This window comes from Hibiscus syriacus, unplaced genomic scaffold (genome assembly GCF_006381635.1).
Source record: "Hibiscus syriacus cultivar Baekdansim isolate YM2019G1 unplaced genomic scaffold, ASM638163v2 tig00110777_pilon, whole genome shotgun sequence".
In the NCBI taxonomy this organism is placed as follows: domain Eukaryota; kingdom Viridiplantae; phylum Streptophyta; class Magnoliopsida; order Malvales; family Malvaceae; genus Hibiscus; species Hibiscus syriacus.
Genome location: NW_024062858.1, coordinates 1,622,331 through 1,641,533, shown reverse-complemented (window position 1 = coordinate 1,641,533; position 19,203 = coordinate 1,622,331). Strand labels below are relative to the sequence as shown.

General features: G+C 36.3%; 3 protein-coding genes and 2 pseudogenes across 4 annotated transcripts; 4 read left to right on the top strand and 1 right to left on the bottom strand.

Annotated features, from left to right (window-relative positions):
- The first annotated feature begins 222 nt into the window (after window positions 1-222).
- Window positions 223-2,479, top strand: LOC120139926 (annotated as a pseudogene).
- Window positions 2,480-3,414: 935 nt separating this feature from the next.
- On the bottom strand, window positions 3,415-5,342 carry LOC120139934 (guanine nucleotide-binding protein subunit beta-like protein). The gene is made up of 2 exons (XM_039155030.1): window positions 4,390-5,342; window positions 3,415-3,762 (listed from the first exon to the last, which is right to left on the bottom strand). The coding sequence occupies exons 1-2, from the start codon at window positions 5,266-5,268 to the stop codon at window positions 3,661-3,663; spliced, it is 981 nt and encodes a 326-aa protein (XP_039010961.1). The 5' UTR covers window positions 5,269-5,342; the 3' UTR covers window positions 3,415-3,660.
- Window positions 5,343-6,963: 1,621 nt separating this feature from the next.
- LOC120139935 lies at window positions 6,964-10,504 on the top strand (annotated as a pseudogene).
- Window positions 10,505-14,955: 4,451 nt separating this feature from the next.
- On the top strand, window positions 14,956-15,570 carry LOC120140000. Its single transcript, XM_039155076.1, has one exon. It carries the CDS (start codon window positions 14,956-14,958, stop codon window positions 15,568-15,570), a length of 615 nt encoding a protein of 204 aa, XP_039011007.1.
- Window positions 15,571-16,291: 721 nt separating this feature from the next.
- Window positions 16,292-17,496, top strand: LOC120139933 (uncharacterized protein At5g39865-like). 2 transcript variants are annotated; one of them, XM_039155028.1, is made up of 2 exons: window positions 16,292-16,638; window positions 16,669-17,496. In XM_039155028.1, the coding sequence occupies exons 1-2, from the start codon at window positions 16,331-16,333 to the stop codon at window positions 17,375-17,377; spliced, it is 1,017 nt and encodes a 338-aa protein (XP_039010959.1). In that variant the 5' UTR covers window positions 16,292-16,330; the 3' UTR covers window positions 17,378-17,496. The 2 variants fall into 2 exon arrangements, with proteins under 2 accessions (XP_039010959.1, XP_039010960.1); XM_039155029.1 differs by having other exon boundaries at window positions 16,292-16,641; window positions 16,672-17,496.
- The last annotated feature ends 1,707 nt before the right edge of the window (window positions 17,497-19,203 follow it).

Below are 19,203 nucleotides of genomic sequence, written 5' to 3'. Positions count from 1 at the left end.
GATGTGCTCTCCAAGCGACGAGATCAAGTCGCCCTCGCCGTCAATCACGCTGGCTACCTTTTGATGTCAACTTCTTGCTTCCTTTTGTTTTTGAATAGTTTGAATCTTATAAAGCAGGCATATATATATTTTGGTATCCATAAACAAACCTTTATTTTGTTGGTGGTATTTTGGGCCTTTATTATGCTTCTTATGTGTTAATAAATGAAAATTAACCTGGATTTGGTGCAGGTTGTTTGTTATTACCATTTATCTCAAAATGTCAACAAAATTGACAAGGAAAATATTTGTGATTCCTTATTTCATTAGTTACAGGTCTACTGGATTCCTTGTTGGCTTGAAATCAAATCATGATACCGAGTTTTTCCTTAGCAAAATTTTTGGTGGGTTTGAAGGATCTGGCTTTATATGCAGACCTCGATTCTTTTGCTCTGCTACACGCGTGGAAAGGTTAAGTTGGGAAGGTTCTTCTCATGCAGTTTTGTTAACAAAGCTTGAAAATGCTTTGACGGATCTCAAACTGGATGAAGCATGGGAAACTTTCAATGATTTTAAAAGGTCGTACGGTTTTCCTAGCCATTTGCTTGTTAGTAGGTTCATCACTCAACTATCCTACTCGTCCAGCTCTCATTGGCTAATGAGAGCTTGTGATTTGGGTATGATGGTCCTGAAAGAGAAATCGAATCATCTTCGACCTGACATGTTGATTAAGCTAGTTCTTTCTTTAGCAAGAGCATAGCTGCCCGTTCCTCTGTCCATGATTCTTAGACTGATTCTGGAAAAAGGGATAATACCTCCGATGAACGTATTGCATTTGCTATTTCTGCATATGGTGAAGACTGAGGTTGGAGCATGTATAGCATCCAATCTGTTGGTCCAGATTTGTGACTATCATACAAGGTTTTGTTCAGGGAAAAGTCATTGTGCAAATTTGCTGAAACCTGGTACAACGATCTTTAATCTCGTGCTTGATTCTTGTGTTAGATTTGCAGCATCGTTGAGAGGTCAACAAATTATAGAATTGATGTCCCAAACTGGGGTTGTTGCTGATGCACACTCAATCATTACCATTGCTCAAATCCATGAAATGAATGGCCAAAGGGATGAGTTGAAGAAATTTAAAGATCATGCAACTTTACCTGTGGCTTTTGTTTCTCTCTATAGGCTGTTCTTTGAATGCTTGTTAAACTTGCATTTTAAGTTTCATGACATCGATTCTGCTGCTGAGCTTCTGTTGGGAATGAATAGATTTTTGGAATCCCATCCCATGAAAGATTCTGGGAAGGATTACCAGAAGCCTTGTTTTGTTCCAATTGGATCTCAGAATCTCAGGAATGGACTAATGATACAAATTATGCCCGAGCTGATGCAAAAGGATTCTGCCCTGAAAGCTGAAGGTAAATCAGATCTTGTTTTTTGTAGGGATAAGAAACTTCTTCCTTCTAATAGGGCTCTGTCCAAGCTCATTAATGGCTATAAAAGGCATGGAAAGATCAATGAGCTGTCAAAGTTTTTACTTGGCTTAAAAGAGGAGTTAGATTCATCGGGCCAGTCAGGCTTGTTATCTGAGGTGATAGATGCATGCATTTCATTAGGCTGGATGGAGATTGCTCATGACATTTTGGATGACATGGAATCTTCTGGGAATCCCTTAGGTTCTAGTGCATATGAGGCACTCCTGACGGCTTATAATGAAAGAAATATGTGTGGGGAGGGGAATGTACTGCTAAAACAAATAAGGAAGGCTGGTTTTGTCATGAATGTGGTCAACAATAGTGTTATATCAAAAAATGTGGCAGCAAGTGTAGGTAGAAGTTCTCTTTGCATAAAGGAAGCATATTATTCGCTTTGTCAACCAACTCTATCTGAATGTCTTGTTCACGAAGTAAGTGACTCGGAGAAAGCAATATCTCCTATAACTTTTGAATTGAACTCTTCTATTTACTTCTTTTCCAAGGCTAAAATGATGGGGGATGCTCTGAATATATAAATAAGAATGCAAAAGATGAAAATCCAACCCACTGAACATACTTTCATGCATCTGGTATGTGGTTATTCTTCTCTAGAAATGTACCGTGATATTACCATTTTATGGGGTGACATGAAGAGGATCATGGAGAGTAGGAACTTAACCATGAGTTGTGATTTGTATGAGTTTTTGCTACTCAACTTTCTTCGAGGTGGATACTTTGAAAGAGTGATGGAGGTCATTGGTTATATGAACAAGTGTAACATGTATATTGACAAATGGGTGTACAAGAATGAATATAAAAAAGTCCATAAGAATCTTTATAGGAACTTAAAAGCATCAAAAGCTAGAATTGAGGCTCAAGGTAAGAGGCTTGAGCATGATCAGGCATTTAAGAAATGGGCTGGCATTAACTGAACGTGTTCAAGCATGTTGGGTGGTTTTGTATTGATGCATCCTTTTAGTGTTAATATTCAATCTTTGACTTCCTGTGAAAGCCGAAATTGAATGTGCTTTCTCAACAGGTATGGATAAAGAGCTTTAGTTGCTTGTTAAGATTCATTACTATTTGTTCTAAATTATGTGAATAAAATAATCTCTGTTTTATTTTTTGATTTAATGTCCATTGTATTGATTTAAATTGCTTTTTAACCTTCCACTTGAAATATCTCAATTATGAGACACCGAATGCTGGAAGTTTTTGAACTTTAAAATACGGAAATACCTTATGCTTTTATAATATATGTAATGTGGTACCGTTTTACTCGTTTTAATTTCTCCTTAAATTTGATATTTGGTGTTATCTTACTATGGTTATGTTTGAGATTTTTATTGCTTTACACCTTGGATCTATTCCCAATTGGTGTGAATGCCTAACATGGTATCAATGCCAAATTTATTGCTCTATTTGTTGTTTGTAACGATTTTTGTCGGCCAATCTCCTCCACAGCTCCACTTGCTATATGTTGGGTATACATATATAGTTCTATGTATCAGATAATTTCCCTTCATATTTTTTCTTCATGGTATTAACATGAAGTTTGAAAGCACTAGTTGTTTTATAGTTGAATATTTGCAATATGTGGTTTTGAGCTTGCAAGGTACAATTGCAGTCTTCGTTTAATTGTAAGTGCATATCGTTAGTGAACTATCATTTTTCTTCCTTTATTTTTCAAGAACTTGCAAGTTAAAGAAAAATTGAATCAAAGGTTTTGAGCTTTGAGCCAGCCAATGAAACCATGGATATTAGTATTAACAACAAACGCCATTTAAGACCACCAGCCAATGAACCATTTACACCATCCAAATAACAATCTAAGGTGGTAAATCATCGCCGTTGTAGAGGTCAATGATAGATCTAATTATAGTTTTAATTCCTACGAAATTTAGAGGCTTACTCACCAAATGAAACATGTGAAAAAAAGGGGGACGAGAGCTCAGCAGAAGAAGGAAACAAAAGAGTAAGATGTAACACTAGAAATAGTAGAGAATGACAATACGATTGATGAGAAACAAGCAGATGAAAAGCATCCCTTCAAATTTTCTATCAGGGATTCAATTCGGATATAAAAGGGAAGAACCAAAGCTGGGATGAACATACTCCAATTAATTCAGACTTAACAGTGAACCAGACCAACACCTCAATATCCTTCCAACATCGAAACAAAAGCTTCGCGCCTTAACACTTCAAGCTAGTAACGACCAATTCCCCAAACTCTGATTACACCATCAGTGTAGCCACTAAACAAGGTGCTTCCATCCGCACTCCAGTTCAAGCTAGTGCAGTATATCACCTGCAATATTCACCACATTAACACTTCATTTGTTTCTTTACAACACAACGAGATTATTTCCATCGTTATCCTAACTGAAAATGCCAATTAACCAACCATTAAACAAATTCTGCACAACTGAACCCAGAATTATACAAATCATTTTTTTCAAAGTTGTACATCACAACCTGAGGCCAAAGCAGAGATCCTAAGTACAAATTCTACCATGCCAAGCTTCGAGCATTATTATAGCATAGCATGTTTTGAAACACTAGACTTCGTATGAATAATTTATGATTTTAACAAGTAGATGTTGATATATGTATCAATGACAGATTCACAATTCACAAACAAGATTAAGCCAACTAGTTATGTACTTGAGAAATAAAAACAATATGGTACCAGGTAACTAAACTGCTTGTCACAAATTCATGGCAGAATGGTATTGACCAAGCACCCAAACCATCATATAATTAAAAGGCAAATCAGATTCTCTATTTTTTTTTATTTACAGTAAATCTAGCTGCATCTAAAATTTCCCACAAAAAATATGGCTTTCCAATTGCTAAACAATTATATTAATCCCAAAAAAACGATATGGGGAAATTAGCTGAAAATAGAGGAGGAAGGATAAGAAAGCTTTATTACCTTCTTCTTGTTTCCGGTGTCAGAGACGTCAGACTTCTCAGCCTCAGTCTTAAGATCAACCTTCAAGTCCTCCACAATGCTTTTGCTCTCCAAATCCCAGATCTTGATACTCTGCTCGGTGGCAGCGCAGAGCCAATACCTATTAGGACTAAAGCAAAGCGAGTGAATGATCGAACCCGCTTCAAGACTGTAAAGCTTCTTCCCTTCAGCCAAATCCCACAATAGAATCACTCCATCTTTTCCTCCACTGGCACATAAAGACCCATCAGGAGAAACCGCCACCGTATTCACATAACCGGAGTGACCGGCCAATGTGTTACGAAGCTTACAGTTAGTCAAGTTCCAAACTTTAACCGTTTTGTCCCACGAAGCTGAAACAATGGTGGGTTGGAGAGTACTTGGGCTGAAACGAACGCAGCTTACCCAATCGGTATGAGCGTCGCCTTCTTGAATTGTGTATTTGCACTCTCCAAGCGTATTCCAAAGCTTGATAGTACGATCGCGAGAAGCCGAAACAATCTGACGATTGTCAATGGAAAATGCAACAGAAAGAACATCTTTGGTGTGGCCGACGAAGCGACGAGTGGAGGTTCCGGCAGTTAAGTCCCAGAGACGAAGCTCACCATCCCAGGAACCGGAGAGAGCGAATTGAGAATCGGAAGAGAGTACAACGTCTTGTACGAAGTGAGAGTGACCAGTGAGACGACGACGGGCGACGCCGTAGTTCTTTTCGTCCTTTGTTATGTGCCAAAGGATGATGGATTTGTCGCGTGAGGAGGTGACGATCATGTCGGAGTTATCGATGGGAGTGGCAATGGCGGTCACCATGTCCGTATGGGCGCGCATGGTGCCACGGAGAACTAATCCTTCACCGGCCATTTTCCAAGGCGTTTGGGAGGCGATGGCGGCTATTAGGGTTTTCAAAATGAGAGACTAGAGAGTTCTAAAGGATAAAGGGGTATGACAAGTATATATAGTTATGGTATGTAGGGAATTAGGTAGCGTTTGGTTAGTTGGAATATTTAGAGGGAATTGGAATCTGTGAACGAATTAGAATCTGTTAGGAATTGAAATTCAATTACATATTTTGTTTGGTTGAATGGAAATTGAATTGGAATTCAATTCTATATTCTGTTTGATTCGCAGACATGTCAGATGAATTTGATTTCAGTAATATAAAATGACATGATTGTCCTTCTTATTTTTTTTTTGCTTAATTTTAGTTTGTTTTATAAATTACATGTAGCAATATATTATAAAAATTTTAAAAAAAATTAATTTTTTGATTGATTATTCAATTTAATAAATTATAAAAATCATGCTAATAAACATCATAAGTTAAAATCATCTCAATTAGGGATGATCATAGGTCGAGTTTTTTGTCCACTCGACTTGACCCTAGAACAAGGGAACCTCCATCCAAGACCCGATCCGAATATATGAATTAGAAACTCGACCCGAAATAATAAAAAATTATTTTTATTCAATAAAAACTGTGACTTAATTGGAACAAATATAGAGAGAGGTATTATTGTAATTATTCCTAAAAATATAAGGTAATATATATATATTTTTGGGTCGAGTATTTTTCACTCTAAATCCGAACTCAACCTAAATATCACACTTAAAAAAATTGACCCGACCCGACCAAAATAAAGTTTCACCCGACCTGAATATCACACTTAAAAAAACCGACCTGATCCGACCAAAATAAAGTTTCACCCGATCCGACCCGACCCGAATATATGAATTAAAAACTCGACCCGACCTGAAATAATAAAAAAATATTTTTATTCAATATATGAATAAGTTATCAAAAGATTGATGAGGGTATTATGGTTAAATTTCAATTCCCTCCAATAAGAGAATTGAATTCCATCATAAAATTGATGAAATTCAATTTTCCTCATTTGATGGAAAGTTGAAGCCATGAGGGATTCTAATCCCCTTGGAAAACTTGAACTAAACATGGGAAAGTGGTGGAATTGGATTCCAATTTTCCCTAATTCCAAGGGATTCATGCGAACCAAACGACACCTTAGGGTTTACGTAAACTACAGGATGATTATTTTCAATCCATTAGATTTTAGTCACCGAATAAAAATTAAATTTTTATCTTTTATGTTTCATTCAATTTTAATTTTCCGACCATTAGCTTTCATCAACTCATCTACAATTATTACATGTACTAAATCATCGTTTTTAGAGAAAGGAAGGAGATGGATCTCAATAAATATAAATTCTTGACTTAAAAAGAAACATTATAAAATAAATATGAACAATTTAACTAACTAATCAAATGTGATTGCTGTATAATCTTATTAGTTAAGCTGATTTGGTCAGTCTATTAATTTTGATATATATTTTTTGATAATGATTTCGGATGGGAAAATTTCTATTCTCCTCTGATGTTAAGGGGAAAATTACAATGTGAATCCGTTCTTATTGTTTGTTACTTATTAAGTACGATGTGAAGCAGATCTTCTCGGGATTTCTTTTCTCTCACTGTAGAACCCCTAAAAGAAGGAAAAGAAGCGGGAAAAAAATTACGGAAACCGTAAGAACTGGAAAATCTTGCCTCTTTTTTGACCGCTTTACTTTGTTTTCTGCTGCTGTTTATTTCCATTTGTTTTCTCCGTAGTGATCTCGAGGTGAGTTTGTAGTTTTGTCCATCATCAATGGAGATTAATGTAGGCTTAGCTTAGTTTCCGAGACAACTCTATCATTTTTATATTCCAATATTTCAAAATTCTTTTTTTTTAAATATCATCGTTTTGTTTTTATTTTTTGATGTTTGGATTTATAAATTTCATGTCCTTCTGTTGATCAGTTGATAAAAGAGAAGATTTTTTTAAGGAATAATCATCAGGCCATGGCAGTAGTTGAGAAAGCTTCTAATCAAGATGCGGCTGCAACAGCAGTGGCATCAAACGATCAGGATCAGTCAAAGCAAAACCATGTTCGGTCAATAATTGATCCGAGCTTACATCAGAACGATCACGGGATATACAACAAGATCGGTGGTTCCCATCATCGATCCAACGGTGGGGATTTAAAGAGGAGCAATAGTGGTGCTGGGGATGAAGCTGCGGATAGCTTCAAGAGAGAGATGAGAGAGTTGCAATAGCTTTTCTCAAAGCTTAATCCCATGGCTGAAGAGTTCGTTCCTCATTCAGTTGCAAATCATGGACTCAATGGAGGGTTTTTCACTAACAACAATTACATCTCAAGGAACGGCCAGGCAAATGACAATGGTGCTGGTAGGCGGGTATGCCATCGACAACCCATTTATTGATTGGTTGCTTTTTTACTGTTAAATTACGAACATTAGTCATCTTGGAGAGACAAAAAATAGTAGATAACAAAGTGAATAAAGTCGGTTTGTTTGGGGTTAAAAAGAATTTTTTTTAGATATGATGTACTTTTAGCTTCTGTTTTCTATCGACTCGTTGAAGCTTGAGTGTGTCTGCATAAGAAATTTTGGCGTGCTTCTCTGGTTTAGTGGAGGTTTCTGTTCATGTACATTTTAAGCTGTATGAAATTTCGAAGTTCATTTTTCAAATATTAGCAAATTCCTATCAAACATCATCTCAATTATAGAAGAGAGCATCATCTAATCTCATGGATTTGTTCATTGATTTTGTTTTTTTTTCTCAGAAGAAAATTTTCAATCAAGGTAAAAGGAGATTGAACAACAGGACAAGTATGGCCCAGAGAGATGAGATCATCCGTAGAACTGTTTATGTGTCTGATATTGACCATCAGGTATGTGTAGTCAGCATTCTGATCTTGTTAGGATGCTGCAATTAGTTCTACAATCTCTGCTCTTTGTTATTTGGATTCATGCAGTCTTTTGCTTATTGGGATGTAGGTCACTGAAGAGCATCTTGCGGGTTTATTTGTGAGTTATGGGCAGGTGATATGGTGTTCTTTGCTTGTCTTAACAGTTTTTATCAAGGCGATGTATCTCAATGAATATTGTTTCTTATGAAGGTGGTTTACTGCCGCATTTGTGGTGATCCAAATTCTGTACTTCGTTTTGCCTTTATTGAGTTCAATGATGAAGGTGATGTTCAGATAGTTATTTGATGCACAATTTAGGGGATTGAAAATATAAATGTAAAGCTTGATACTTATGTGCTTTACTGCATGGTGGTTCGGCTGTTCAGAAGGTGCACGAGCTGCTCTGAATCTGGCAGGTACCATACTTGGATTCTACCCAGTTAGGGTGCTACCTTCAAAAACAGCTATAGCACCTGTCAACCCAACATTTTTGCCAAGGGTAAGGCTCATAGCTGCAATTTATTGTACTGGAACTTGTTGATAACTTGAGTCTTTGATCCATAATTCATTCTGCTCACCTATTCAGTTTTTTTTTAATATTTGTAATTTGTTTTTTCGATTCCTAAATGAAGATGAACGCAAATGTGTGCGAGAACTATCTACTGTACAAACATCGACAAGAAGGTGAGGAGCTCTTTCTATTTTGGAATGCTGACTATGAATAATAATCCTGATCATCAATAAAGGGTCCCTTTACAATTATTGTGTGATTTTACTCTGTGCAGATTACTCAAGCTGATGTTAAACTCTTTTTTGAAACAGTTTGTGGGGAGGTTTGTTATTCCATGAAACACATTGTTCTGTTTCTTCTATTTATTACATCAAAACCTATGTGGGGACGCATTTAAATGAATATCTTGTCAAATGTAGGTTTACCGCCTGAGGTTGCTGGGGGACTATCAGCATTCAACTCACATTGCTTTTGTTGAGTTTGTAATGGTAATTGTTTCTTCGCCTTCATTCATGCAATTTTTTTGAACATGCCTGAACAAGTTTTCTCTGGTTTCTGAAAGTTTGATGAGATAAATGAGGGCTTTGTAGGTCTTTACATGACCTTACTTTTAGCTCTTCAAGATTTAGGCTAGACAGTGAGGATGAAGTTTGTGTTAGCTCTAAATATTGGGGTTTCTGATCCTTTCCAACCTAAAATTTAATCTGTTAGCATGTTGCCAAGAGCCTTATCCCAAATGTTTTTGTGAAATATAAACCCAAATGTTTTTGTGAAATATAATGAGCAATTCACCAACCATTATAGGATTAGTAAGCTACTATTCTCAAGTAGGAAATTAGAACTGCTATATTTTACTACTGGGCAGGGTGTCTGGGAGTACCTGACTTTCTAATTTGCTAAGAGAACATTGTTAGCACGAAGCATTACTGATCTAATCAATCAAAAGTTTTTGGCAGATGTGAATCTTCCTTTTGCTAGTTGATATTCGGTTTGCATTTAAAACCACGTAACCTTTAATATTAGGATTTAGTTGTACTCTAGTGCGGTAGGCATTTGCATAGCAATTGCAGTTTTGCTTGTTAAACTGTAAAATCTTTTGTTGTATCATAGCTATTTGCGAATTACTGTAACTTGTATGTTAAGCAAAGGAATGCTTTTTGATCAGCAAAGGGTATCTGTTTGTCACTACAAAAGGAATTATCAAGTGGTTTGGATTGGGATGCCAAGTGATATTGTGAATTTTATCTTGGTTGTCTGCCCTTTCTTGTTCAGTGAACCCTACGTTGGCTTATTGGAGATGTTTTCCAAGTTTTTGAAATGAGGTTATAGTTGGCGAATAATATGTAGCTCCTTTTAAATCATTTCGAGATTGGTTTGCTTCACTGTTCATGAACAAAATGAATATGTAATCTTCTCTTATTATTTGCAGGCTGAAAGTGCAATTGCTGCTCTCAATTGTAGCGGTGTGGTTCTGGGATCATTGCCTATAAGTTGAGATTCCTGATTTTTCCATCATTTCTCAAAATGATGTTTCCTTCTTCTTTTCTTTCATGGCCGTAATTGCCTCCCAAGATCGATTAAGTAACTATTTTGATTGTGTTCTAAGTCAATCTCTGTTCTTGTGTATGATCAGGGTAAGCCCATCAAAGACCCCAGTTCGGCCACATGCTCCCCGCCTTCCCATGCACTGAATCGTCTTGGACTGGACTGATTTTAATACCAGGTTAAATATATATTTTTAGAATCCATACACACACACACATGTAAAGAGGTTTCCCATGTGAATGGGTCTGCCAGTTTATATATGATATAGATTGTCCTATACTACGCTTGGGATCATTTTAAATCCTAGAGTCATCTTTTGTTTATCCTTCCAACTTACGGCATATAGAGTTGGATGGAACTTTGAGGCTTTGAAATGATATTTATGCATTATTACTCACTAATTTGGACTTATATCCAAGTTCTGAAAAAAAACTTGTGGAATCCGGATTCAGTCAAGATGGTCTAACTCGAATTCGGAATTATTAGTCATCAGAGTGACTCTAATCGAACTTATGTACTCTAAATTTAGTTGAGATGGTCTAACCCAAATTTGAAATCATTTAGTTATCAGAGCGACTGTCATTGAAACTTATGTTAACTTGTTAATGATTAAAATCAAAGTGGAAACATTCAAATACATGAAACATGCTAAAGAACTCATTCATGCTTATCCTTAAACTTACACATTTCTCAAACAATTAACGAGTAAAAACGTGCTTAAATTAGTCTATGAAGAAAATTAGCAGATATATATCGATACTGAATTCCTTGATATCGATAATTAACTCAAAATCTCAAAACAAATCCAAAATTTTAGTAGTTGAAAAGAATCTTGATATTCATTATTAAGTATTGCTATTGATTACCAATAATCAGTTGATTCTAGTGGATGAGACACTAGATTCCTTAAGTAAAGTCTCGGGTTTTGAATCTTAGCATTTATGAATAAAATAAATTGAGTTAGGAGTGTCATCCCCATAATAGATTTCTGCAAAACCCAAAATGACAACAAAGCTTTGAGAATCCTCTGCGGGGAAGGCATACGTGCCAAGGAGATTATTTCGCCCGATTTAATCGAGTTTTCTCAACGAAGCATAGAGAATACTCCACAGTGAAGGCATACATGCTCGAAGGTTACTCTGATTTAATAGAGATTTCCCAACAAAGCGTTGAGAATCCTCCGTGTGATATACAGGGGTGGATTTCTGCTTAAATTCTTCCTTTGCTGCTTCTTATCGTTTTATTTGGAAAGTCATAGTAAGGTGGCGGTTAGTTGGGTCTTGAATCCAGTTAATTGTCCGGTTTGCTTTAGATCTTTAGTGGATGAATTAGCGAGAACTGTTGATTCACGTAATGTTAGACCAACTCCAACGCATCGCTGGAGTGGTGCAATCTCCACTTTAGAGATGAATTTCAACTCCAGTCCATCGTCACTTTAATGTTGGATTGGCGTTGCACTGTACCTACGCGACATATTATATATATATATATATTGTTATTTTTCTGATTTTTGGATTTTGTTGTTTTTTTACTTTCTTTTGTTATTTTCTTTTTCTTTTCCTTTTCTTTGTTACATTATTTTCTCTTATTCTATCTTTTATGTTTTTTTAATGTAATTTCTACACAATAAAATAAAAAATTAAATATAATATAATAAATTCAAGTAGATTAAATTACAAGATAGTTAAAAAATACATTGAAATTAGACAAATCAAAGATGCAAATGCTCATTTTGCTCTATGAAATGCACTAATTGAGCATTTGTGGAATGAATATTCTAATTCAGAGAATTATAATATATAATTATGTAACTTATGTTTTTTTGCATTATTATTATGAATTGTAATTTTCTTATTTATTTTTATTTTCGCAATGTTATTTATGAATGTTTTATTTATATTTTTTAACTTGATATTTATTAGAAATGTATATGTTTTATTTTATATTTGAAAAATCAATATTATAATAGTTAAATATTGTGAATAAAGTAAAGTTGGTGGTAATGTAGAAATAGTGCTGAAGATGAATTATTGTTTCATCTTTAGAGTAGAAATAGAGATGTTGTAGAGTAGAGATGAGGGATGGCCTAAGCTTTGCCATATCCCTAGAGTTAACAATATGCTGACAGATTCTTTAGCGAAACAAGGCATTGGGTGAGGAGATGTGTTCGTTTAAGGGGCAGCTGGTGTTGCATTAGAATCTATTTTGCTTTGTTTTTCAATGTTGTACAGGGGCTGTGTGCCTCATATCCTTTAGTGGTTGATCTGATGTACTGTTCTAAGGTTTATTAATAAAGGTTTTGGCACTCTTTTTCTCTGCTATTAGGGTCTCCCCATATTTGAAGGGGTGTTAAAGAGGTCGCTTTCTTATCATATATATATATATATATATATACACAGGGGTGGACACAAGTCGCCCAATCTCCAAACTATATGCTTAATTTCTGCAAAAATGAAGATAATACTACGACCAACTATCAAGGCTGTGGACTTAGACAAATTTATAAAGGAACGTCAAGGTCATCCGTAACATGATTAGCGTGGAGATATCTTTGTTCCATCAACAATTTGAGCACTTCAAGGATGTCAATTTCCTCTCTTATGCAACCATAACATCGAGATGCCTCTGTTCACTCTCTGTAGTATTTCTCCAAAAGCTTTGAGATCTCTTCAGCATATCCTACAATATACCTACAAGGGCATTAAATTATCTCCACATTGACCGAGAGCATTGAGCCGCCTCTGCTGCACTCTAGCTAAAGGGGATTTTTTTTCTATATATCTCTCATAACCGACTAAACAGAATCAAGATGCCTCTGCTAAGGTTATGTGAACTTATTCATTACCGAGCATCGTGGTGTTGCTGTTTTCTACATTAGCTCTTCAACTATGTCGACATCCCCTACTTAACCCGAAGATACCTCCGTTTTAGCGCCCTCATTATCTCATCAGATCATCGAGAATCCTTCACTATATATGTAAACATACGAGCACCACATTGATTCCCAATAAATGACTCCTTTAATACGATAAATGTCTTCTTCTACAAGTCTTAGGTCAAGTCACTTTATGATATTCCTTTGATCAAGGGGGACAAGTGTTATACCTTATTCGGATCTCCCTAGAATTCCACTCTCGCCGTCATTCCTCCGCTTATCGAGCCTTGGATATCCTTTGGAGCTCCTTGAAGTCTCCAAAATTCCACATCCTCTAAACAATTAACAGACTCTTGATGTCACATCTAGCAAGTTCACATGATCTGTCAGAGTCAAATATGTTATCTGACAGAAATATCTATTATGAGTATTAGTATATGGATAGCCATCTTAGACCTGACATCAACGTTAAAGGTTAATATATAAATGACCAATCAAGGCTGATTAAGGGACCTCTCTCTCTCTCTTCCTACCCTCTCCCCCTGTCTCCCTCATGATCTCGATGTCTCGAGCCTTCTTTTATCCTTTTCAAATCTTTTAAAACATACGGCGTTGATCCTCAATAATTTCACCATGAACCACCAACTATAACTCTCTATCTAAAAAAAAACCGCCTATAGTTACTACAATCCGTTTCTTCTCCTCAACAACGACAAATTATTTTAAAACTCATATACGAATTAATTTTTTTACATCAATATTTTTATACCAAACATTTGCTATTTTCTTCTAGGCTGTTTAAAGTTTATCATGTCATAAAGAACCCTATAGATTGGAGTGATTCTGTCTCTTTCATATATAACTTTAATTTCCAAAGCTGTGAAGGCTTTTTTTTCCCCTTTCATTTTGAGAATTCCTAAGCTGTGAAGTTGATTGACGAAATTTTTGTAAAGAGAAAGTGATAAAGAAGTTTGGTCATCGACTGTGGCTTTTCTGCTTTACCGTAAATGGTTCCATTCATATGTAAGATCTCTATCCATGTTGATATTTAAAGAAGAAATTAAAAATTTATGTTAAATAAATTAGGGAAATTAATAAATTATAAAAAAAATTATACAATATAAACATCCATCATTTTTCTAATAAAAGTTACATAAGAAGCTATTGTATTTAAGTGACCCAAAGGGACGACGAGTTACCCCTGTAAATCTCTAGGATTCTCCGTATATATGGGCTCCAAGGGCTTTCTACGGTTTACCCATATTATTTTAGTGTTTAATTTTTTTAATAGTATAGAGTGATCAAGCTTGTTCATGTATAAGTATGATCTATAATACGTTAAAGGTTCTTAAAATTTAAGGACCTCACAAATGATTATTATTCAAGTTCGTTCATGAATAATTTTTGTGCCCTTACAATATTTTTGTTTGAAAAGAAAACAAGTTTTTTATTTAGTTCTTGAGAAAATAACAAAGAAAATTATAGAAGAAAAATTGACAACATCTTTAATAGTTTTTCATGATAAATTTTAGTAAAATTATTTTGTAGATTTATCTTAATTTAAATTTGATAAATTAATTTTTATTATAAAATAGTTTAGATATAAAAAACCTTTGTGTATGAATAGTTGGATAACTAATTTAACAATGAGCATATCTGGCGTGGATTAGTAATGATAATGGTCACATTTCTTTCCTTTTCTTTATCCTTTAGTTTTGGGATTTGTATTATGAGCGGTTGGATTTGAGGAAGCTTTAAAGAAGAACCCCACCGACGATATATTATTTTCTTCTTTCCCTCCCTTTAATACACTCCTCCATTCACGATTTCATGGACGACGATTCATAAAAACATGGGCAACTGCTTGTTCGGAGGCTTGGGAGAAGCTGATGGAGTGATCAAAGTCATAACTTCAAACGGCGGCGTTATGGAGTTTTCACCTCCGATAATAGCCGGAACCATCACAGATGAGTTCCCCGGCCACGCCATTTTCCGAACCCAAGATCTCTTCTGGAAACCACTTTTTCACCACGAAGAACTCCTCCCCGGCGAATCCTACTACTTACTTCCGCTCAACACCAAACAGGGTTCGGGTAACAGTGGTCAGATTGTGCGAGAAGGCCATGTGAGGTCGAACAGTATCCCGGCAGCATCGGCTGTTGCTCCGTACAGGATGTCGTGCGATTATCAGGGGACTTTGAAGAGGTCTCATACTGATGTTTTGTCTAGGCACAACAACAACAACAGCAACAGTGGTTTTTGGAAAGTGAAGCTAGTGATCACACCAGAGCAGCTGTTGGAGATTTTGTCACAAGAAGCTCGTACTCAAGAATTGATCGAGAGTGTTAGAACTGTGGCCAAGTGTGGGAATAGGATCGAGGGATCTGTTGGATTTTCGGATCAATGGAGTCTGTCCAGCAGTAGGAATGCTTCTTCAAACAAAGATGGCTTCTTGTTAGACATCTAGAACCATAAGCTCTTGTTGTTTCCCCCCCCCCTCTCTCTCTTTTTTTTAACATTAAACCCTGTAAACCATGAAATAGTAGTACGAGGATTTGAGCTTGTAATTTCGTAAATTTTTTTATCCTTTTCCTTTGTTAAATGTTCAGTTTTCTCAGTTTATCGGCAGTATGACAGTAAACGAGGCTCGAGTTCAAGTATAGTAGAATTCTATTTTAAAGTTTAAATCCGAGTATAATTCAATTCGAAAAATTAAAAATTTAAAAGTATCAAGTTTGATTTAAATTTTTAAAAAATTAAACTTAAAATATTATCATATTTAATTCGATTGAAGTTTAAACTCGAATTAAAATATGAATTTAGAATATATGAAAACTTATTTTAAGAATTGATTAGAGTGTTGACTGAAGTTTAATGGAATAAAATTAGAATAACTTACGATCCTAATTGACAAGATACAGAGGCATTTGGTTTTGATTTGGATTGTATAAGGTGTAATTGGATTAGAAGTATTTGAGTTTGAGGTTTGAGTAAAATGTGAATTTGACTGAAGTCCATATTTCTTTTCATTTATTTATGGGCTTTGAGGTTTAGGGTTTAGCCCATAAAAAGAACCCAAATTTCCTGGAAGGATTCTTTCAGTTCTCCCCCCAAGAATTTGAAAATCTTCTCTTTCAGTGTCTTCTTCCCCTACCTTTGTTTATTTCACTTAAACAGTTCTTCAAATTCCCATTCTAAAAAACAAACATCTTTAGTTTCTGTGGGAAATGGGTTGTGTTTCCTCGAATTTGCTGAACCAGGAGGACGAGTTCACTCAACTCGGCAGCACAGCACTGGGTCAGCACATTGTATCCCTTACTTCCACAACGTATGGGTTACTCAACCTGGATCCGCCGCCTCAATCCACTACTACGCCGCCCACCCCACCGCCTCCTTTCACCCTCGGATCCAACTTCAGTGAGTCCAAGTCACTTTGGTCAGAACCTAGACCCGTCCCTTCCCGACCCGAGATCCGTAACTCCCGGGAACTCATATCCAGCCTCGATGCAGATAGCTTCCGCCTCTCCCCGTTTCTCAACAGGGAAAATTTTAACCCTAATTTTAGCAAAAGAGAAAGTCTTTCGAAACCGCCGGTTTCACGGGCTTCGCTAATGGATAAATTCCAGGCCGACACCTTCAGTTTCCCAAACACCCCATTTTCCCCAAAAGAAAACGCTGATCCTAATTTAAGCAAAAGCACCACCTTCTCCCGTTCTTCCCTGCAAAAGAAATTCGAATCCGGAAATGACAGCGCCTTGGAACCGTTACTCATTGACAAGTTCGAGCAAATGTGCCCGCCTAACGGGGGAAACAGAGTTGTGATTTATACGACGACGTTGAGGGGAATCCGTAAAACATACGAAGACTGTAATGCGGTTAGATCAGCAATTCAAAGTTTCGGGATTGTGATTTGCGAACGGGACATTTCTATGGACCAAGGGTTCAGAGAAGAGTTCAGGGAATTAATGAAAGGAAAAGAGAAAGAGTTGACGAGCAAAATGACGCCGCCCCGAGTTTTTATTAAAGGGTTTTACATTGGGGGAGCAGAGGAAGTTATGAGGATCATTGATGAAGGTTGGTTTGGTGAATTGCTTGAAGGCTTGCCGAAGAAAAGAGCAGGGGAGGTTTGCCATGGCTGTGGAGATGTGAGATTTTTGCCGTGTTTTCGGTGCAATGGCAGCTGCAAGATGGCCGTGGAGGGGCAGAGGACGGTGGTGGTCAGGTGTACTGAGTGTAACGAGAATGGTCTCGTGCATTGCCCCGTTTGTAGCTGATAAACTGTGGGGTGATCACTTCTGGTATATTTAATAATTATCAATGTTGAAGAGCTTGATTTCATGCTTTAAATGGTTTACCTTATTTGCTGCTATTTCCTTTGATAAAATCTTTGTTTTGCTTTATATGCAGTAGTTTTTGCAATGCCAATTTTAGTAACTATGCTGTGTTCATTATACTTTGGAAGAAGTTCACATCAAGAGTCTGTTGAAGATATTTAACAGGATTAATGACTTCAAATGTTGTTGATATCGCAATTCCGCACTTGAAGCTAACATTAGGGTTGAATCTCAAGCTCTTAAGTTCTTTTTAAGACTCGAGTTGTTTTACAGATTAGCTGAATGGAGCTTCTGCTGAGTTCTTAGGCATCTAGCTTCTGGCAGTGTAGGAGCTTCACAAAACAGGCTGTTATGTTATTGTGTCAATAACGTGATTGAGCTTCGATTGTACATATCATTGACTAGGTTGTTCTGTTACTGGCCTTACATAAAGGCAAGTAATGGAGGACAATTGCAAATGTCTGGTATTTGGAAGGCTAGTGGATAGCATGTTATTGATCGGTAATCTATCTACTTGGCTGGAATTTGTCACTTTATCGATCTTTGAAAGCTTAGCATGCTGTTCACACCAAGAGTCTGTTGAAGATATTTAACAGGATTATATGTCATATTGCCATGGGAAATATTCTAATACTATTGTGGATTAATAACTTAAAATCATGTTGATATCGCAATTCCGCGCTTGAAGCTAACGTTATGGTTGAATCTCAAGCTCTTAATTTCTTTTTAGGACTAGAGTTATTTTACAGATTAGCTGAATGGAGCTTGTGCTGAGGATTTTTTAGTTATCTAGCTTCTGGCAGTGTAGAAGCTTCACGAAATAGGCTGTTATGTTATTGTGTCGATAACGTGATGAGCTTTGATTCTACATTCATGAACTAGGTTGTTCTGCTACTGACCTTACATAAAGGTGAGTAATGGAGGACAATCGTAAATATCTGGTATTTGGAAGGCTAGTAGGTAGCATGTTCTCAATCGGTAATCTATCGACTTTGCCGGAGTTTGTCACTTTATCGTACTGTGAAAGCTTAGCATATAGTTGTGGGTTCCTGGAAACAAATTTACTAGGTAGAAAAGATGCCGCTAGTTGTTACAGAATAGCTACTAATAAGCATACTGTCTGGTTTAGATTAAAAAAATATGGTTAATGCAAGTGCCATAAGATTTAGATAAAAAAAATATATAATTTTACACGTACTAGAAACTCATAATAGATGGAGAAAGAAAGTAGAATGTAAAGAAGTGGCTTTTTTAACTTATAATCACATCAGATTAAAGAAACTAATACCATAAGTTGATGAAAATGAAGCGATGGATTATGTCTGGTGCTGCTCGGTTGTTGGTATCGATGATGGCATGGGGTACGGATGCATAGTTATGCGTAGTCGATGGTAAAAAATGATCTAGTGGGAAAAGGTTGATCGATCTTAGACCCAGATTTGGTTCGACCCGATTTGGGAGTTGAGTCTGGGTTTGATTAAATATTCTAAGCCTTGCACCCGAAAAAAAAATGATGCTTACAACTGTCCTCCTTTATCCATTGTTGAGAAACAAGAATTGAACAAAAATAAAAAAGCAACTCCGAACATAAATTCTAAAAATTTGAGGTGATGATCTAGATCTACACCTTCGCGAGGATGTTAGATTGTATCAATGATTTGCTCAATCATTTCTGAGACTGAGGACGTTAAATGTAACACCACAAACTTGATTCATTACATGATGGATTTAGTGTGTCGTGTTAGGCCATTGAGATGACTAATAAT

Bases quoted from the DNA above. Each gene is read 5' to 3' on its own strand.
- LOC120139933 (XM_039155028.1), top strand. From the start codon at position 16,331: ATGGGTTGTGTTTCCTCGAATTTGCTGAACCAGGAGGACGAGTTCACT. The intron at 16,639-16,668 runs CAACAGGGAAAA...CCCTAATTTTAG, and splicing joins TTCCGCCTCTCCCCGTTTCT to CAAAAGAGAAAGTCTTTCGA.
- LOC120139934 (XM_039155030.1), bottom strand. From the start codon at position 5,268: ATGGCCGGTGAAGGATTAGTTCTCCGTGGCACCATGCGCGCCCATACG. The intron at 3,763-4,389 runs GTAATAAAGCTT...TGAATATTGCAG, and splicing joins ACACCGGAAACAAGAAGAAG to GTGATATACTGCACTAGCTT.
- LOC120140000 (XM_039155076.1), top strand. From the start codon at position 14,956: ATGGGCAACTGCTTGTTCGGAGGCTTGGGAGAAGCTGATGGAGTGATC.